Source organism: Pogoniulus pusillus, chromosome 1 (genome assembly GCF_015220805.1).
Source record: "Pogoniulus pusillus isolate bPogPus1 chromosome 1, bPogPus1.pri, whole genome shotgun sequence".
In the NCBI taxonomy this organism is placed as follows: Eukaryota; Metazoa; Chordata; class Aves; order Piciformes; family Lybiidae; genus Pogoniulus; species Pogoniulus pusillus.
Window position 1 is genome coordinate 17327794 of NC_087264.1, and position 21793 is coordinate 17349586.

Sequence of the window (21793 nt, forward strand, 5' to 3'; positions counted from 1 at the left end):
TGAAAACTGCTAGAATCATCAGGTAAATTGGTCTTTGAAGAGGTTTAACCAAAATAACCCTTGGCAGAAAAGGAGCATATAATAAAGAATACAGGTATTACCCTGAGGTGCTGTGGAAAATTTTATACCTTTTTGAATTCACTGCCCCCAGCTGACGCAATTGTCCCTGTAGCTTTTGACTATGAATAAATACTGCAACAAAAAGGCCAGAGCAGCAGAAAGCTTGATAGGCACAGAGCTCATCTAACACAATTCTTCATATGCAAGAACAGTTACAGCTCCTTCTGGAGTCTGGAATTAAGGTTGGGATCTACAGACCAAATTCTCTGGAGATTAAAAACTACTACTGGCAAAAGGTCAGATAGCTGAATGACCCCTAAGACACAAGTGACATTCAAAGATAAGAGGAATATCCAGGCTTTCACTATATTGTCCATAATGGGCCAGTAACATAAAGCTTCCCAGGATTTGTATACCAACTGTCTGTGCACTGGGGCTAAGAAAAGAGCAGAAATGTTATGCAATCCTGGAAAAAAAAGGCACTTTTTTCCCCCCCCTTCTCTTTTTTTTTTCTTTTCAAAAATCTTAAGATGCATCAGCACATGTTGTCAAGAGAGGACACGTACATGCAGCCAAAGCAATGCTTGCTCTTGAACAGAGGATGGATAACCTGTGAATCGACAGCTAATGAAGCCAAACATCTCCTCCATGGAGAAAGGGAGAGGGCAAAGTTCGGTGTCAAACATCTTGCTGAAAATTAGAACAAGAAAATAGCATCACTGAGTAACCATGGCATACAGTGTGTGAGACATAGCAGAAAATGGCAGAAGGACAAGCTCACTACCAACACCGCTGATGTTTCTGGCATCTTACCTGCATTCTTATCCTTCACAGGTTGTCGATATCACCTGTCCTGACAGCACAAGGTCACTTCTGAATTTTTATCATATCTCATACCATGCCCAGTTTGATTTGATAGTAATAATCTCTTTCACCATCCAATGTAAAAACTGAAAAATATCTTATCGCACCACCTGTCCAATATTACATGTGTCCACTTAAGAAATTTACAGTAACACTAACAAATGTAAGCTTACAGTTAGTTTCAGAACCTCTTCATCAATTACAAGGCAATATGAAGTTTTATTGCCAAAGGCATAGGCCAGCCATGAAAATAGAACTCAGCCACCATCTTTATTCTGGTGTTCTCTTTGGTCAACAGGGTAACATATTAGCTAAATCAATACAAATCATCACTCTTTCAGTGCCAGTTCTACTAATCCCCTCCATTTCTCATTAACAGCTCATCAGAAGACGCTGCCACTTCCGCCGTGCTCTTGAAAGCTAAGCAAAATGCAGGTAGTAGACTCCTGACACATACTCAAGGGTATAAGGAGCAATAAAAGGAAATTTTCCCAGAGCTTGAGTACTTTAGTCTAACTCTAAGTTATAGAAAACTCAGAAGCATTCACTCACTGTTGTATACAGGCATTTTTACTTGTAGTCACAATCTTATTGTGCTAAAACCCTCAATCAACACATGCAACAACAGAATGGTTCCTACAGATGTCTACATACCTCAATACCTCCCGGAACTCCTTCAGTTGATTTTCAGGCACTTCTGTCCTTATAGCTTCCAACCACTCTGGCATGATACACTCCCACACCGACTGGTTTATCACATTGTACGGAATCAAGCAAAGGATTCGATTCAGCCCTTCTTTTAACTGGGTCACAGCACTACAGGATTTGTCCCAGTATCCACCAACCTGTGGGTATTTCCAGGAATCATACTGATGAATGATACCTCTAGTTCCTGTAACATGCCCAGCATCATAAGTTCACTCAGTGTGCTGCAGTCAGAAAATTATGGGAGGTGATCGTCACTACTTTACGGCCTGAATTTAGCATTCAGACATGGGGTTTGCACTGGTTATTTCCTCTCTCATTTGGTTCATAGTACACAAAAAGTATTGTCCAAGATTCAGATGAAGTTTGCTCACTTTCAGGCCATGATGCAGTGGAACTTGCACTGTTTGCAGTTCTCAACAAGAAACAGATTTTTTTTTGGTCAAAGTTGTACCTTCAATTATTTGCTCTCAGCAACTTGTGATAGTACTGGGTCTTTATTTTCAAAAACTCAGCCAGTACCAGGTGCTCTTTTGTGATTGATTGTTTGGGTTTTTTTTCAGGAAAAGTTCTAAGCAATGGAAGCAAAAAAAATGCGCTTCAAAATAATTAAGTAAGTGGCCTACAGAGATTAATTATTCTAACTGAACTCAACTCACATCTGCTCCTTCTGACTAATGGCTCTGGAGATGCCTGCTGTTTTGGCAGTAACTACTGAAAATCTCAGCCAACAAACTATTTTTTCTCCATTCATCACCACTAATTTCATGGCTGTCCATCTTCAATGTTTCGAGTGAACTCTTGTAAATCTGGCAAGTCGTCAGTCTAAAGTACTGCAGTGGGGGTAATAAAACTCAAAAAAGGGGCTGGATCTAAGACAAGAAAAACATCCACAAGAGAATACAGCATGAAGGTCAGTCCTCCCTTTCCCCTTTACCATCAAATTCCCTCTGCTGCCCCCCAGTCCTCCCACAGCCACGTTTATCTTCAGAACAGTGCTTCAGTGAAAGACACATACACATGCTGGTCTGCACACTACAGCAGATTCCATATACTAGGTCATAAAAAATTCACCCCTGATGACATAGAATCATAGAATCAGCCAGGTTGGAAGAGACCTCCAAGATCATCCAGTCCAACCTAGCACCCAGCCCTAACCAATCAACTAGACCATGGCACTAAGTGCCTCATCCAGTCTTTTCTTGAAGACCCCCAGGGACAGTGCCTCATACCAAGTCTTTTATGGCCCTTCCTAGCCTAAGCCACTTAAACTTTAGGAAATAAAAAAACACATCCTCTGGACATCTTACATAAAAGGATCACAAAATGAAAGTGTGTGGTATAGTTGGCAGTGATAAAAGAGGGAAAAGTCTTGAATATCTCAGGAATATGAAGCTCCTATCCTCATGCTGGCCTCTCATTTGCTGTAGGGGAATATTCACATGTAACTTTGTTGCCTGCCTTCACTATCCAGGTTAAGTGGCAAGTTCTGCTTCATAATTAATGAACATAAAGACACTGCTCTCTAATTCAGTAAAACTGAAAATGCTATGAAGAAAAACTCCTCAAGTTCACTGCTCCCTCAACCACTGAGACATCTTTTGCTTTGATAAATCAAATACTTAAGACTTTACTCTCTGTGGCAAATACAAGAGCTTTTAGAGCAGTTTTTCTTACCCTGGCAAACTCCATTGGTTTAGGAAGAAGGCACATAACCATGACATCAAACCGGACATCACAAACAGTCTTCAACCACTTAGTAACAAACTGGGGTTTGAGCTTCTCAACCAGGCTGCCAACTTCATCATCCATCATGTAAGCTGTAGAGTGAAACCACTGGAATACCATGCTAACTAGCCTTGCTAAACTCTCTGTGGGTGTGTTCTCACTGGGAGTGCAAAGGCTCACCTGGAAGACAAAAACCACAAATCAAGCTTCATTTCTAGAATTAAAAGGCAGCAAACATCTGTCTACTATATTTTGTCTATTGTCAGTGATACACAGATTCAGATTACAGAGAAGACAAATGAGATGATCAGTTTCAAGCAGAGTTTGGCACAGAACAGTTGGTGAAACACTTCCAAACCAGAAGATAGTAAGAGGGGGGGAAAAGAAAACAAACAAACAAAACCAAACCCAAAAACCAAGCAAGCACTTTTTTTTTTGTTGTTTTTATCAGCTGTCTGTTGCTACTTCCTAGTGAGAACTGCATTCTCAGCACTTGACAACCTGAAACCAGTGACTGCTTCCTTGCAAAGGAGAAACGAACACTCTTGTTATTCCTGGAGAAACAGCTGACAGCACTGCTTCCCACAGAAGCACAACACCCAGCTTACAAGTGCCTCTCCTCTATATTTTCTCTTGGGATGAGGCAGCTAATGATACCTCTCTCGGGTTAGGGTGGATCCCTCCTCCCAGGAGAATAAAGTCACCACAACACAGATTTTTTCTGAAAGGCAGGGAAAGATGAAATTGTATTTCTTACAGTGTAAGTATAACAGTATAAAGAGAGATAAACTACTAGAGAGAAGAAAAAATATAATAACCTGAAGGGATATGGGGGAGGGGTCAAGCAACAGTAAAAACAACAAAAGCAGCAGCCAAAACAGCAGCCGGGGAAGATAGGCAGGCACAGCTGAAGCAGCAGAAGCCAGTGAGAGGGGCAGAACAAGATGTGCTTCTAGACATTAAGCTCTTGATGCTCCAATGAAATTATATTAACTTATCTATTGTTGCCATTATATGGACTGTCCTTGGAACATTCACCTCTCCCCTATGTCTGAGCTAGAAAAATCAGCTCAAATGGCCACAACACCCTTGCCAATTCATAGCCTTCATTGTAGATTGAAGTTAAGGTGTTTGCTTCCCGTCGCTTGTCTCGGTCAAGTATTAACTCAAAGGTGGCATCAGCTGGCAGCAATTTTAATAGAAACACTTGAGCTCTGTCCACTTTCCAGATGAAAAGTATTCGTTTTAAGAAAATTGCAACCCACTATTTCTCAGAATCTATGCTGTCCTCTCTGCCAGTACTCAGTACAGTGAGATCAAAAGATTTTGTAAGAATAGAATGATGTCGGTGGGCTCCTCCTCCCTATCAGAGAAGGTAGGCTTTCAATGTCATGGATGAGGCATATACACTGTAATAAAACCTTTTCTGTTCTCATTTCAATTCTACCTCTAGAAACGTAGGCCTTCAGTCTCCACAAAACATCATTTGAAACAGAATAGGTTAACATGGCACAATTACTTTTTTTCTTTTTATTAAAAAAGGACTTTAAGTGTAAAACAATGTTGAAAATAAAACTCAAAAGATCCCAAAACATAAAGCTGCAGTCACTTGAAACAGCAGAGCAGCTTTATTGAGATTATGAGACTCTAGATCTGCCACCCTGCTACCCTTACCTCTGCTCAGATGAGGGGTCATATTATTCCCCACTTCTCACTAGGAGACTGAGAAAAAGAGAGGAAAGAAGATTGGAAAGAAGGTTCTTTCCACTTGGAAAGAAGAATTCTCCTTAAAGAAAATTGCAGAATCCAACTTCTGAGGACCTACCAGGCTCCAGCCTGGCTTGTATGAACTAGCCAGCAGCAGCCCTGCTATTCTGGAATAATCTCTGCTAGTTGCTGTGAGAGTAAGAATCATCAGGGCTTTATTCTGTCAGCCCACACTGAGTCAATTAGCTGGAGTATAATGGCTAGGACTGACTCAGCTCGACTAATCTGAAGGCAGAAAGGAAAGGCACCCCACTACGACTCTTTCAGCCTTTTCAGAGGTGAGAAAGCTGAGCTTCTAGAGTGATGCTGAAAATGGAAGGTGTAAAATAGATCTTTTGATGTTCAAATAATGGTACTCGGCAAGGGGCACTCAAGAGCTGAAGATGACGGCACATAGAAAGTCAGTTTAAAAAATGAGAGAATGAATAATCCTGTTATTTGCTCCATACAGGACTGGGAGACAGCAGCTTCATTCAAACTACTTTTGAAATCTCTATGTCTGACAGCTTCACAGAGTTCTTCTTTGCTAATAAATCAGAACAGTATCCAACTAAAGCCAAGAAGTGGGAAAAAAAGACAAATCTGTGGCTTCAGAAAGAATAGAATCATAGAATCAACAAGGTTAGAAGAGACCTCAAGATCATCCAGTCCAACCTATCACCAATCAATTGGACTACGGCTCTAAGTGCCTCATCCAGTCTTTTCCTGAACACTTCCACCACCTCCCTGGGCAGCCCATTCCAATGTCAAATCACTCTCAATAGGAGAGGGAACTGAGAGGAGTGAGAAAAAAGAGCAAGAATTTCTCACCAAGAACCAAATCCCAAACTGGCTCAGGAGACGTTGGTCATGCTTGTCATCATCTTTATTATCAAAGTCTGTGTTGTCCAGGGAGTGATGGGATGAGGAGAGGCCCATCTGTCTTCTGCGGTTGAGTTCATACTCCCTCTGCTCAGCATGATACTCTGCTTCCTTCAGCAAGCTATAAAACAAGCTTGTGGTCAGTAATACAAATATCTGATCAAGAATAACTACGGGTCAAGGCATCTAATGTTATACTTTTCCTGAGATCAGTAACAAAATAACATCATATTTTTGAATTCAAGGCTGAGTTCTGGCAGTATTTCCAGGAAAGCCTGATCCTGCTTTACATATTGATGCCTCAAACTGCCACGTTACCTGATCACAGCTTCCACAGTACACACTAGTTCCTCTGCCCCACACTCCCGGGTATTGATAGGGGGTGGCGAGGTCTGATAGAGGTGGGTTTCTGCAGCTGCCCCAACTTCATTGCTATGATGATTTGAATGGCATCTTTTGCAGTAGCGCACTGGCCTGTTGCCATGGCGACCGCAGCAGCCCGCTGAGAAGCATGTGACAACAGCTCTTCTGACATGAGAACTACAGTTCTGGAAAATAAACAAGATTTTATCAGAAGTGGAACTGAAAACAGAGATGAGCATCAGCACAGGCTTAAGTGTTGGTCATTTCCAAAGTCACTACAGAGAAGTGTGACCCCCTGCAAACACCTGATGCCAAGTGTCACTGAATTTCCAGAAAGATGAGCTCAGGGCTAAATGATGTGACTACAGAAGTCCAAACCAACAGTTAAGTCATCAGCCTCAACTTTCTTGCCTAGAGCAATCTCCAAAATGTACAGTACTTCTCTTGACCCCTGCTTATGCTTCAAGCAACAGGTAGATCCTTAGGAGTGTAATCAACGGCACCAAATCAGTTTACACTGTGTAAGGATCCGCCTTATCACAGATAACCATCCAAGCCTCCAAGATACAGCGACCTTTATTTCTGCCACCTGGAAATCTGGCTCAACAGTAAAGCTTTCTTTACCATGAACAATGTCAAATATGTTATAACCTGTATATCTTGTTATTGAAATGTTATTAGAACACACTAGCTGATACGTATTGCAAGCAGATTCTTTTTGTCAGCCACTTTTTCAGAGTCAAGCACTGGAGACTTTCAGTCCATACACTTTCAAAAATACATAGTTTACAGTGGGACTTTTGCCCAATTTACGATTAATTCAGGACTTCAAGGAAATACGACATAAACATTCCAATTTACAATTAATCTACCACTTTAACTGCTTCATGAGCAGAGTTACTGTATAAAAACTGAGCTCAGCTGCACAACTGAGTTTCTTGGATAATTCAACACAAAACTAGAACTCCAATCAAACACAAGCAGTTTTAACAAAAAGAAACCTTGCTGCTGAATCATTCCCATCCACCATTAAATGCATTCATGGATAAACTGCGGAAACTTGGAATGGCACAACAAAAGAACGCACCACACAGTAATGGAATGACACTACACACAACATCAAATCATGCCCCATCACACGAAAGCCTCAATCTTACCTTCTTCTGACATATAGCAGAAATTTCAGCTGCAATGGGAAGGCATACACAACATCAACACAGAATGATGACCCTTCCATTTCACTATGGCAGCCATGGGAAAATGGGCTTGCTGCAAGGATGTCTCTGAGGGTAAATTTGTGTTTCATATACTACTGAAATCTCTAAGCTTGTTGGACTCCATGAGGTAGGACAGTGTATACTTGGGCCTACTGCCCAAATGAAGTTAACAGCCTCGGTGCATTAAATGTGGTGTGCTGTCTTCTGCCCCATGCACAGACCCCAAAAAGCAGACCTGTGTGTACACACTACCTGTGAAAGCTCACAGGTTGAAAGATTAGTGAAAATGGATGAAAAATGTAGAAGCAGACATCATGTTTGTGGCCCTAACTCCGTTACAAAATGGTTGCAGATTCAACCCATAAGCAATAGCTAACTCAGTCTGTTGTCCTGGCAACACGATTCAGTAAATACAGGTGTCAGAGTGAAAAGAAGTAAATAAAACATTCCTAATCTCAATAAGATTTCAACTAAAAGGAGAATTTTTGGTTTGCAGAAAAAAGATAGAGGGAGTCTCTCAGTTCTGGCACAGAAAGGGTTATTCTAGAGACTCTGTAACTATCCTTGAAAGCCCAGACTAATTCTGATTAGTCTGTCAACAAGCTTAGTCTGCATTCTGGTAGATTATTAATAAATACCAGACTAGATCAATGATCAAATAATTGAAAAATATATCATTTTTCCTGATATTCTTTACAGTTTTCTGTTCACAGAATAGAATCTCAGAATCTTTAAGAGCTTTCAAATCAGACCCAGGTTGCTCAGAAGAACTCCTTCCTTTTTTTGGACAACCACTGTGGAACACAGATACATTTAAAAAAATGGCCCCAGGTGAGGATTCTTCATCATGTGAAAGCTCAATTGTCTCTGTTTCCTCATGTATAAAGAGTTGCACACTGTTTCAAATAGAGGATTAGCCATTTTGTTGTAGTATTTTAAAGGACACTAAGCAATATTAAGTACATTCTCTTAAAAGCCTTTAGAACAGAATGCAACATTTCAATTACTACAATATGCAGAAATGTCAGTAAGCACAGAGTTGCACAATTATGATTAGTTTGTACCTACCCTTAAAATATCTCTTACCTTGTGGGAGAAGAACATCAATCAACCATTCACTGTGATCCCTATAAAAATTGTATATCTAATTAGCTTTCTGGGTTTTATTTATATATGCATTTATTTTTGCACAGGGGAAACTTATCTCAATTGTGTTTGGACTGACATGATTGCAAAGCTGCTTTTTGACAAATGCAGTTTTATAAATTGCAGGCTGTTTTACATTACGCCTTTGTTGTGTCTGTCTTATTGCAAATTACCACTTTGATAATATTGGTCATGGCTTCTAATGCATAAATTTATCAAATTAAAACAGTGTGTGCACTGAAAGTCTGATGTCTCAAAAGTGGTAGTGAAGAATAACAGATGAACATTTGGGGGAAAAAAAAAAATGTACCAGTACCATTTTCTATGAATCTCCTTAGAGGTTATGCTTCTTCCAAATTCAATTACCTTTTCCTGAAGCTTTGTATCACAGATGACTTAAAAATCTAAGGTGAGGTGTAACTGTTTTTTTCTACAACTACTGTGATATAAAAGTGTCCAAACTGGGAGCTAATTGAAACTCCCAGTATCAGTAGATGTTGTAAAGTAATGGAGATCAAATTAGCAACTTGGAAAAGTTTAAAATAATTTGTTTTTAAAAGTGAGGTTAATTTCTCTCCAGCTCTATTTGTTCCAGTTACAAGCCTGGACCTATTTCAATTCTTTACTCTGCTGCTTCACAGTATAGCCTCAAAAACAATCTGAAATACAAGTTACAGAAAACTACTGAAGTCTCTGTGAAAGTGATTTCATTGTAATGCCCTGCTTTTAATGACAACCAAAGGATGAGGACAAAAAACATTTCACAAGCAAAAGCTTGCACATTTACAAGGTTCCCCTATCATAGTGAACACAATCTTTCAGAGATCTAAAACTTGATACAGTTTAAGTTAAATCCAAATTATCATCTTTTTGGGGTACATTTCTGTAATGCTTATTCATACAGTGTGCTCCATATATTTCAATAGGGTTATCTATATACATTAAATGCTAATCACACAGAAATAAAGCATAACTTGAGAGTTTGGAGCACTGGAATCTGACTATACCTGATCATTTTCCAGCTCTTATTTTACCTACCCTGCAATTCTCTGGCTGCATTCTTCACAAAGATATAGGGGAGGTGGCTTATCACCCAAAGCCACAGCCAAGGATGGGTCAATGCACATCTGAAACACAGTGAAGAAAAAAACCTAACACATCTGTTCATTAAAGCTCACTGAAAAAGTTCAACACATTAACGCTAGGACATACAATACAGCACAGCTTTGACACGTTAAGAACATTTGGTATTTTGAGGATCCTTTCTGGCAGTAAAGGATCTTAAATTATTTCTAACAAAGAGAGGGACATAACTGAATATGAGAGAACAGGACATACTTCAATATCAGCATTACCACTCTCCGAAAGACAAATATATTTTGTGTTACACATTTACATTGCATTGTTTTGACCAATTTTGCTCTTTTTTCCAGGAAGACAGTCACTTAGAAGATCCATTGCCTATGAAAAAGTAGCATAAAAGTCTGGATTTTTGTGTCTCCCTAACACTGCTCTTCCAGCAACATCTAATTTTCAGTCATCATAGTTGTTAACTATACAGCACAATTCCAGTGAGAGAACAAAGACTGTGGACTCATAGTTACCTTGGCAACATAGGTCCAAATTCTGTCTTGCATTAATGGATAAAAATCTATCCACATTAACTAGCTGCAGAAAATAGTACAGTTAGCAGCCAGTTACATATCTATTTGTAAGTGGTTTGTACTGTGTAAGGAAAGCTGAAGAGTACTACGCATATACAATACTTCAACCACTTAAAACACTTCTTACTACATTCAAGTGCAAGATTTTTATAAAGTCAAATGCCTCCTTCACTGTTTTCCATGTTTGTTACATTCATTTTTCCAAGAGACAATAGGCTGCATTTTTCTGAGTGATGGCTGCTCAACACTGGTTCTGTCAAAGTTAAGCTAAGAGATCACTCAAAAACACTCAGGTATTTCACCTATAAAGATGAAAATTGTACATTTCATGTTTATCTAGATATAAATCTAATTAATTAGTACACCTAACTGTAGTATGCTCTGGAATTGGAATGCTTTTCTTGCTTTTACTATGAAATTTTTCTATGATCCTAGTCAAGCTGCTTTATTTTGTTACCCTGACTGTAAACAGGAAGAGGTAAATAAATCTTTGTTGCTATTTGCTTTAAGACACATTTGAAGCAAAGGATCTCAGTCAGAATGTATTTTATGACATCAGTTAAGATACCAAGGTGAAGAGGAGGAGGCTCAGGGGAAACTTTCTCTCCAACTACTCGAAATTAGGTCATAGTTAGGGAGAGGTCAGCCTTTTCTACCAGGTAACAAGCAATAGGCTGAGAGGAAACAGACTCAAGTTGCACCACGGGAAGCTTACATCAGATATGTGGAAAGATTTCCTCACTGAAAGAGTGATTAAGCATTGGAACAGGCTTCCCAGGAAAGCAGTGAAATCACTGTTCCCAGAAGCATTTAAGAAAGTGTGGATGTAGCAAATGTAATGGATTTATGACCCTACATCATTGACATAAGGTTTGCTGCACGCAGCAATATTTGTGTGCGTATTTACATGTATGTGTGTTTAAGAAAATATTTACATGTATTAGCCAAGAGCCAGCTTAGAATTTTATGAAGTTCTCTGCAACCATCCTCATGTTTAATACCAAGACTTTGTCCAAAGCAGTTGGAGAAAAGATGCCACCTTGCTTTAGGCAACCAAAGCACATATTCACAAAGTTCTGGGCCCCTTGGTCTCAACAAGCTTTGCTGTTCCTTTATCTCTTGCTCTCGGTCAGGTGCATACAACCACAGCATATGGCTCAGATTAAATTGCAACCTCCCATCCACCAGATAGTTCAGTTTGACCTCTGAAGAAAGAGCAGTACCTTCACAGCTGGTTTGTTAATCGCATTATGGCATTCAATGTGCTGGCAATGAATAGGATTCCAGGCTGCAAAACCAAAACACAGCTGATTACTAAAAGAAGATATATTTATACTCTCTGTGTCTAGTAGTATCAACTGAGAAAGAGAGCCTTTTGTTTATAATAAGTACTACACAATATGATAGAAGAGCTAGCCATTCCTCAAGACCCCTAATAATTGTAATAGAAAACCTCGGATATAAAAGGCTACTGGCTTCTTTGGCACATAATTATGAAACAAATCACAAACTCAATGAAGAAATGGAAAAAGGAGGATGCTGTCATCCCTGTCATAGACAAGTCTTGACCTCACCAACAACCTGAATTAACTAATTATTCTTCCACTTCAGGAGCAGGATATTAGGAGTAGCTGAGTAAATTCAGTAACATTTCCAGGCAAATGAAAATGCAGCTATGATGAATGAAAACTAGTCCAGCTATAGAAGGACCCTTAGCTATGTAATGTCAAGACATAAACAACAAAGGTACGTTCAAGTAGCATCATTTGGATGCTATACAGGAAGTTCTCAAGTCAAAATGTCATGCAACTTAAGATAATACTCATTCCCATTCTGGGGTAAATTAACAGAACATTGATATATATAAAGAAAAATAGTCCTGTCTAGCCAGCACTAGTAATAATTCAGTCAGAATATGATGCTTAGTTTACAGTCTTGCCTGCTTGAAATAAGTGATGATGAACAATTTCAAAGTAAAAAAAGAAACAAAACCCCAAGATCTATCAACCCTTCAAGGGAAGGCTTTAGAACAGATCAAACACTCAAAATGTATCTGAGTTGGTGTAGGAGGCTTCCACGGTCTCTTCCCACCCATTTGATTGTGTAAAATTTTGCATTCTGGTGCCGAAGTTAACAAAAGTTAACAAAAAGTTAAAAGTTAACAAAACATTTCCTATGTGACAGAGATTATTTGAAACAGGCAGGCAGAAAAAGCAAGTCACAAATTGCCACTGGACAGTCCCCATCATAGAAAACCAATTCCATCAGCATTACTGGGAAGCCTAGTGGACAGGGGACTCTGCCACCCACTTTTCCAGTTCCAGATGCATTGATGACTGTCTCTCAATTTCACCCTGCAGGCAACCTTGAGAGCTTGTGCATTACATTGACTGCACCTGACATCACCTGACTTTTTTTGACAGTAACAACCAGATAACATCTTAGCAACAGTAACAGTGATAGCAGCTGGCACAACAAAACCAACCAAAGCAGTAATTGAAACAAACATAATCCAGAACTCTTGTGAGGCCAAGAAGGCAGTTTCACAGACCATTTGGAACACTGTATTTATTTCTTCTGCTGTTCTGGTTTAGTTAGTATCAGAGTACCACAACATGTTTACTAGACATAATCAGTTTTCATTTTTCATAACATCTGAAAACACAGAAATGGATATTGTACACACTTACAAAAGTACCAACTTTCTGAACAAAAGACTTCAAAGTACATCACAGAACTGTACTCATGTGACATTCATGCACATCTGATATTTTCTTTCATATTTATTTTTGCCTATACAAAAATCAGCTACACTGACCTGTGTACTGCAGTCCTCTGTACTCACTGATTGCCCCAGGGGGCTTTAAATTGGGCCAGTAGTGAAATAACATTTGTACTGCTGGAGGTTTGACTTGAGATGGTCCATATGCTATCACATATAGTAGATCCTAAGGGAAGACACAGATGAAGTGTTTATTTTGCAAGGAAACAAAACACAATTCAATACATATTACTTGAGTGCAAAGATACCTGGACATGCAGAATATACACAGTTCATACCCCACCAAAACATCCTTTGTATGCTCTTACAAATAGATGACTAACTGGTTTCCAAGTTTGATCAGCTCATCCAAAAGCTTCTGCCTACCCTGTATAGTAGACCAACACAGCAAATGAAGCCTCTGCCTAGCCATAGAGTAAAGAAGCATTATATAGATAAATAACTGGATCCAGATCAGATTCAGGCTAAGACAACACTCAGGAATAGTCCTTGTAAAAGTTCAGTCTCACATGAGCTGAGAAGATTGGTCATTATTAAAATTTCCCCTAACTGGAGTCACAACCACGTAGTATTTAAGATACTGAGCTCTAGTCTACAAAATACAGAGCTGCCTCTGTAAACTAAAAATCAGAGGGGCCTTCCTTTCCATAATTCAGAAGAAGAATTGGATATAAAGTCCATTTGTAACTTCTTGGTAAATAGCTCAATTTTCAAGTCTTTTTTTTTTCATAACTATCCAAGTAGAGTCATTTCCATCAAGTATGTATGATCAGAAACTTACTTTCCACACTTCTTGCTTATATTTCATGAGGCATTCCAATAACTGGCAGTGATACACTAAGAGAGAAAAAACATTATAGACACCATACTAAAATGGAAACTCAAGTTACAGAAGTGACATAATTAGCTGTATGTCTTTGCTTTGTCTGACCTAAACTCTGTACCTCATTTAATTACTTTTTATTTCCAAGGGTTTGCAAAAGAGTCCTGACAGTCATCACAAAGTAACAGAAATTAAATACCACTAAGATGTTTCTGTCAAGGAATGCAGTAAGATAATTAGCATTAAGAGTGTACAGCTTTTCATACAGGAATGGAGATCTTCAAACACATGTAACTAAACTAAACCTCGCCCCACCTGGCACAATGTAAAGCTGTTAAAGAGTATATTGTCATTTGTCTCGAGGTAGTAATGGAAGTCACATGTAACAATAATTTATTTCCTTGTACATCAAAAGCTATAGGAGCCACTCTGCATCAAACAAACATGAGAGTCAGATTAACTACATACTTGACTTCCCAAAAACCACTGGGCAACATTTTCCTCAAATGGCTGGAACGTGGAATTCATAAAGAAAAGAGAACATTCCACAGAAAAAAGAACCCCCCAAGTTATAAAAATGGCTTTCAAAAATAGCACAATGTGGTACTTCTCATGCGCACACTGCAGCATGGGGTTCCTCCACACACACCCCAACTACACAAACTAGGAAACAGTCAACTCAGCAGCAACCTCAGGTTAAATTTTCTGTCTGTTTCATTATGGAATCCTACCAAATTGAACTGGGACTCAGTGCTTTTGTGAGAAAGAATTCCCTGTTTAGATACTTAGATTTAAATTCATCATAGCTCTCCTGAGCCTGCAAGCCAGCATTCTCTGCCTTCTCTAAAAGACAGTATCAGAAGTGAGCATGGTGGGGTATGAATCCCAGTATAAGACACATTGTTAACAGGAATTTCTACAGGCAATTTTAGTGGTGATATCTCTCCAACACTGATGCCACATATCAACATACTTTCTGATGTCAAGCAATCAAGAGTCTCTAATACTGGGCCAAACCCTACTTCTTCATCTCAATGAAATCTCTTATCTACATAATGATTACATGAAGTAGAAATTCCACTTTTAAACAAATCACTTATTTTTCATTCTATGTGACAGATTTTTCTCATCATTGAGCTTTTCCAGTTGCATTTGACAGTACTTCACGAATCATAGTTTTAGAGCGATTGATACTGTATTGCACATTCACACATACCCGGGTTTGATGTGTACTGCATTGCAATCATCAGCATTGATGATGCAGACAAATTGACATGTGCTGGAACACCTTCTCTTTTTGAGGATCCCACTTGAAAAAAGAGGAAAAAAGAAAAAATTATCTATTGTTCAACCAGAAAAAGTAAGCAAGAACAACACTGAAATAAATAAAATTACCACAATATCTACCATGTCATTATAAAAAAAAAGGAAAAAAAATCAAACCAAAACCATAAAACTATCAACATTCAGTATTGGAGAGAATGAAACTCCATTTCTGCTGGAAGAGGAAAACTACTAAAAACATGGTATTGCTTCACAGAACACACACATGGTTTTCCAGGTCAGTAAGACTGCATCCTCAGAGCTGCATTAACCAAAGACAGTGATCTTCTCAGGCTCCCTCCAGAACCCACAGACTCACCAAAATAATATTACTTGCATAATCAAGTGCATCTATGACTTGGATTGCAGGAAAGGTAAAGAAGATGTGGAGGGTAAAGAAACAAGAGAAGAATACAGAAAGCCTGAAGCTAAGGTATACTGATAAATGGTTGAGGCTGGTAGCAACTGATAGATGTCTGTGTATAGCTCTTCAGAGAGCACATGATATGTGTTCAAGTTATAGCTACATATCAGAAAAATTAAGTTTTCCTTGTGTCATGGATTAGGTCTAAATTGGTCACTGTCATTCAAAATCATCCTGCTTCATGTCAACTTCAAAATGAAAGTGCTGGATGGAGCAAAGTATTATGGGGCTTGAAGTTCAGATTGGAACTGGAGAGGCTTTCTGTTACGGTTGCTGGTTTTGGGTTCCATATTTGGGATGTGGGCTCTGTTCCACTGGGATGGCAGCCAGACAGAGAGGGATGGGGGAGTAGCTCCCTGGCTTGGGTTTTTGGCTTGCTGACTTTCTGCTGTGGTTTTTTTTGCAAATAGGCTGTGCTAGTTTGAAGCAGGCTAGAATGTTTTGGTGAGAAGGACTAGATCATAGGCTGTGAAAGGAAAACAATGGTGATGTCAACTTCCCTCAGAGTATTGCTGAAGAAGAAACAAAAACATTAGGTAACACTCTCCCCATTCTGTCTCTCTGCCTTGGGCTGCTGACTGAGCTGAATCTCCCTAACCTCACCTTCCATTTGGCCTAACCCACCTTTACTTCATAACCTCTTGGCTGAACCTCTATTCTTCCTTAGGACTGGGGTAAGGTTGAGAGGGGCAGGGGGGAAGGTGCAGGGGAGGTTGAGAGCCCCTCCTGGGGACTCAGGTTTCTGGAAGGGGAGTTGTGTTTCTGTATTACCTTTTACCTTTGTGCTAGTTTGAAGCAAGCTGGAATGTTTTGGTAAAAGAACTAGATAACGGGCAGTGAAATGAAAACAATTGATGTCAACTTCTCTCACAGTCTCGCTGAGAGCTCTGGGAAGAAGAAGTAAAACTTTCTCCATTTTGCTTTCTTACTCTTGCTTTTGCCTTAGACCTGGTCACATCTCATTAACCCTGCTCCTACTAACCTTGCTCCCTAACCTCTTGGCCGCACCTCTCTTCTTCCTGAGAACTGGGGTAAGGTTGAGAGGGCCGGGGGAGGTGTTGGGGTGGTTTGAGAGCCCCTCCTGGGGACCTAGGTTTCTGGGAGGGGAGTTGTGCTTTTGTATTGTTTATCCTTTGTATATTTCTGTATATAATTGTATATAACTGTATATATTGTAAATAGCTGCTTGTAAATTCTGCTAGCTGTAAATAAATTGCTTCATCTATATTCCCAGGGTCCGTCTGAGTTAGCTGGGGCAAATACAAAGTGTGGGAGGGGCGGGGTAACCCCCAAACCATCACAACCTTGTATATTTCTGTCTATAACTGTATATACTGTAAATACTGCTTGTATATTGTGCTAGCTGTAAATAAATAGCTTCATTCATATTTCCAGAGCCGACTGAGCCTAGTCTGGGTAACTTCTAAAGTGGGGGGGGGGGGGGGGGGGGGAGGCAGGTAACACCCAAACTGTCACAAAGGCTGAAGTAATTGTGCATTATATTATATTGTTTATATTAGGGTCTTTAGCTTTTCTCTGTGTGTCACTCTCCCTCAGTTCTGTGCTGTAGGGGAAAGACTGTGTTAAGCTAGCACACCTTCTTACGTGAACTGTGCTAAGATAAAGACAAACAGTAGGACTGAAGTGCAGCTAAGCTACTGTAACTTCGACCTCACACATACAGTGTGGCTAGAGTTCCTTCTAGACTCTTACCAAGTGGTTTCTATTAAACAGTATACTTGGAAGAAGTCTGCAGAGTGCGAGTATTTATTTGCTGAGCTATAACATGGCAATGGGGCTTTGAAAGCAACCTCCTACACAGAGAGGTGGAGTGTATCTTCCCATCCTTAGTCACAGCACTTTTCTAAGCCTGGCTGCCAGGACCCAAATACCAAGCATTTGGGATAGAAGCACAGAATGGTAGCTACCAGTTGCTTTCATTCGTCCCATCTGGCTTCCCAGCTTCTTACACAATCTCTTGCATCCTCCCTTTCAGTTAGACTCAGAGCTGAACACTAGGGAAATGAAAGGTTCTGCACATGCCTTGTAAAGGGGCATATAGCTTCCAGTGAGAAAAAAATGGAACACCAATTAACAGAGAACTCAGCTAGAAAAAAAAAGAAAGGAAAATGGATAAATTCTCTCCTCTGTCTGGTTCTTTTTCACATGACCCAAGATTATTACATCCCTCTTCACTGTACTTCATTCATTCTTTTCTGGATCCCATCCACACATGTAAATTATTACACCAAGGTCTATTTATATGGATTTAAATTTCAAAATACTCAGCAGCTCTATGCTGGCAATTAAAATGTGGCTATCAATAAAAAATTAGGACAGTAGTAGAAGCCAAATTTAAAGAGCAGCAGACTAGTTCCATACAGAGATCTAACCAGTCTGAGGTAAAAAACAGTGTGACAAAGGTTGCTCCCATTCTCTCCATGGATGCAATCTCTGCCAAGGGCAGTAGGGGAATAGTATTTAAGTCCATCAAAGACTTGGATCAGCCAGTTGCTCCAGAGAACAACTTTATGTATCTGTAGACAGACAAGACAGGACAAGTCACCTACATCAGCTGTTCTTTAACAAGTTAACAGTACTGGAAGAAAAGAGAGTTCAACGCCACATTCTGTTCTTAACTCAAAGAGTGCCTGAAATCTACCTTAGCGAATTTCATTTGTATACCATGATCACACGTGTCTAAAGTGACATAGAAAACATCGTTGCACTGATGCAAATTATTACATTGCAATGACTGCAAATGACAAGAAGCTGTTTTACTTGGGGAAGCTGAGGTACAGAAGAATTAAGGGATTCCAAAATCACTGACTAGCAGAGCCAGAAAGCAATAAATTTCCATAAAATCACAAAATACTGGAATGTGCTCCTTTCCATGTTCTAACAGCATCTTCTGTACACTTAAATAGCATCAGTGCTGATCTCTGCACAAAAGCTGCTCGTGGTTTTCCATAAAGCTCTGGAAAAGCCATTCTCACTGAATCATAGGATGGCTGATGTTACAAGTGACCTCTGAAGATGATCTTGTCCAAGCCCTTTGCTCAAAGAGAGGTCAACTAGAGCTAGTACTCAGATTCAGTTGCATTTTGAGCACCTGCTTGCTAATTTTTCCTGTATTTGATTGCCTACACAGTAAAAGACCTGTTGATTCAAACCGGCTTTTAGCATTGATCCTAATGTTTTTCTCTGCAGAACAGTCACATGTCTCACTACTACTGAAATCTCACCAAGCACATAGGTAAGCATTCAGGATTCACATTGTGCATGGATTACAAAACTGTGTGATCATGTGAAGGCCGCTGAGGAGGGGAAGTAAAAAACTAAGAGGAAAAAAAAGGCTCAGCCATATTCAGTCTTAATACTTATGGACAGGCAACACTGCAGGCACACCTATTTAGGCAGAGAACTTAGAGAAAAGTCTGAGAACGAGGGAAAGAAGAAGGAGGAAAAAAAAAGAAAAATTCATCACAACATCACTACACTGAGAAGAGTCATTCTTGGGCATCCAGATATAGCCTGATGCAAAAATTGCACATGCTGTCCATTGATCTTGTATTCAAAACTCCTGCTGCTGGCACTGAAAATTCTCTAAGGCTCAAAAATTTATTTTTTAAAAAGCTAAACTTCATCCTTTAAACAAAGGAAGAATCCACACAGTAGCACAGCACAATCAATACATAAAAAATACAGAATTATATCCCTTTGAAAACTAATCATATGCCATTATTTTACATATACACACAGTAGATTAATGCCCCATTACAATTCTGTGACAGACCAAACATTGACTCCTGCAGTCACTGTGGTTACTGAGACATATCAATACTAGAATGAGCTCTACTTACATATAGCCATAGGCAGAAAAGATGTGCTGAGATACTCTATAATATCCTTGTGCAGAAATGGAGGAAAGGTAGCTAGTGTTGAAATCATTGTATAAGGTAAAGTACTCAAAATATCATCACTGAGAAAAGGAAGTAAGCACGTAGTAGTGTAAAAAATTGATTGCCCAAGATCTGTTGAATAAAAGGAAACAGATATAGAATCATTATCATGGAAAAGTAATTATGTCTATACACTTCTTAGCTTACAAAACTATTTCTAAAAATTATGTTTAAATTCATGCTTTCCCCTCAAAATAACCTAAGTTATCACTATGACCATAAGAAAATTCACTTATAGTTTTCAAATCCCTCCAAAATAGAAGGAAGAGTTTGAAGGGAATATGAATACTACAGCTAGTAAAATAATTGATGAAAATATGTTTATTAATATACGGTGATTTACCATTAAATGGTCTGCATTTAAGCAGAGATCTTATTAGAATCAGAATTCAATATGCACTTGGGTGCTCAAAGGCACTATTGAATGAAAAAGGATAGAATGCTTTTTGCAGAGAACAGATCTTTGATTTTAATTACCCTCAAGAGATTTGCAAAGAACCCCCCACATAAACACCACAGGAAGCATCACTGTATTTTTTTGAACATGTGATTATACTACAGATCTTGCTTTCCTGGGAAGCCATTGAGATGGAAAATGGGCAAGCCTTTAAGGGCACATCACCAAGAATTTCCATACTTAGTCTAATTAATTATACTGTAACTCTTTGGAAAGGACACTTAAGAAATACACAATATTTCAAGATCCAAAGAGAAGGGATAAATTATTGTGTATCTGGACTCTGTGGAATCTTTATACATTTTCTTCTTTTTATAGAATCAACCAGGTTGGAAGAGACCTCCAAGATATCCAGTCCAACCTAGCATCCAGCTCTAGCCAATCAACTAGACCGTAGCACCAACTGCCTCATGCAGTCTTTTCTTGAACACCTCCAGAGACGGCAACTCCACCACCTCCCTGGGCAGCCCATTCCAATGCCAATCACTCTCTCTGTGAAGAACTTCCTCCTAACATCCAGCCTATACCTCCCCCGGCACAACTTGAGACTGTGTCCCCTTGTTCTATTGCTGCTTGCCTGGGAGAAGAGACCAACCCCCACCTGGCTACAACCTCCTTGAGCGGTTCCTTCTTACACATGAGAAAATGAGCTGGGGCAAATAACTCTGGAAAGATTACACCATCAGTGAACCCAAAGAATGAACCTCTGTGATGATCCCAAAACATCAGAAGGCCTTTTCTCTGCATGAAAGGGATTCTTTTTATTACTCACTCTGTAACCTTGGGTATGTCACACAGGCTTTAAGTCTCATCTGTGCAACTGCCTCTCTAAAACTCTCAAAGATCATGAGTCATACTAAGAAATATCATGAGTCATATTATGAATTAAAATTAGCATTCTGTTTCAGTTATTCTGGCAAGTCTAACCAGACTCACAATGTTAGAGAGTGCTTCTCTCTTGCAATACATATCTACCACCTAAGCACTGAGAGTTCTGCAAGATCTGACTGAATCAAAAATCAAAGCTCAGAACCACCAGTTCTACTGAGGAACACCAGTTGTACTTACCCAAACAACACTGATTGTTTTGACAAAAAAAAACCCACCACATTTATTTTAGTTAGATCCTAAGCTGTGGAAGAAACAAACAAGTTGTATGCAGTATTTAATTCTCTGTACACAGAACCATAAAAAACAGCAAGCAACCTCCTCTTGCTCCAAGCATGTCTCAACCAAGTTACCTCTGGAAGATATTTACCCAAACTGTTCCTAGAATTCTGCAAGAGAGTTTACTCCTCCTTCTGGCAATTCATCCTAATGCTTAACCATCATTATCACAAAAAAGGATTTAAAAAAAGAAAAATCCATTGCTGCAGTTCAAGCCTGTAACTTCTTACCCCAAATCAACTGCAACCACAAACAGCTTGGTTTAGTTTATTTCTCCCCACAGCAACTTTTACATATTTGTATATGATAATCATGTCTCCAATCTACTAGACAAAACAACTTCTTTCTGTTTTTTCTCACTGATCACATTTTCTAGACCTCAAATCATGCTTGTTTCTTTTGGAATCCTTCAAAATACTCCATGCCTTTCTTAAAGATAAATGGTCAAATCTGAAAATTTTACTCTAGCTGAGGCCTTCC

General features: G+C 39.3%; 1 protein-coding gene across 2 annotated transcripts in view; it reads right to left on the reverse strand.

The window, feature by feature from the left end:
* UNC79 (unc-79 homolog, NALCN channel complex subunit) overlaps nucleotides 1-21793 on the reverse strand; it is a 112515-nt gene that overhangs the window by 78032 nt on the left and 12690 nt on the right. For both annotated transcript variants that reach the window (XM_064142466.1, XM_064142475.1), the window contains exons 4-16: nucleotides 19591-19761; nucleotides 15197-15289; nucleotides 13939-13994; nucleotides 13194-13323; nucleotides 11599-11663; nucleotides 9750-9838; nucleotides 8652-8692; nucleotides 7506-7534; nucleotides 6304-6533; nucleotides 5935-6106; nucleotides 3307-3537; nucleotides 1579-1769; nucleotides 627-750 (exon numbers count right to left, since the gene is read on the reverse strand). In XM_064142466.1, coding sequence (XP_063998536.1) covers nucleotides 627-750; nucleotides 1579-1769; nucleotides 3307-3537; nucleotides 5935-6106; nucleotides 6304-6533; nucleotides 7506-7534; nucleotides 8652-8692; nucleotides 9750-9838; nucleotides 11599-11663; nucleotides 13194-13323; nucleotides 13939-13994; nucleotides 15197-15289; nucleotides 19591-19761 — 1622 coding nt within the window. The remainder of the gene's footprint in view (nucleotides 1-626; nucleotides 751-1578; nucleotides 1770-3306; nucleotides 3538-5934; nucleotides 6107-6303; nucleotides 6534-7505; nucleotides 7535-8651; nucleotides 8693-9749; nucleotides 9839-11598; nucleotides 11664-13193; nucleotides 13324-13938; nucleotides 13995-15196; nucleotides 15290-19590; nucleotides 19762-21793) is intronic.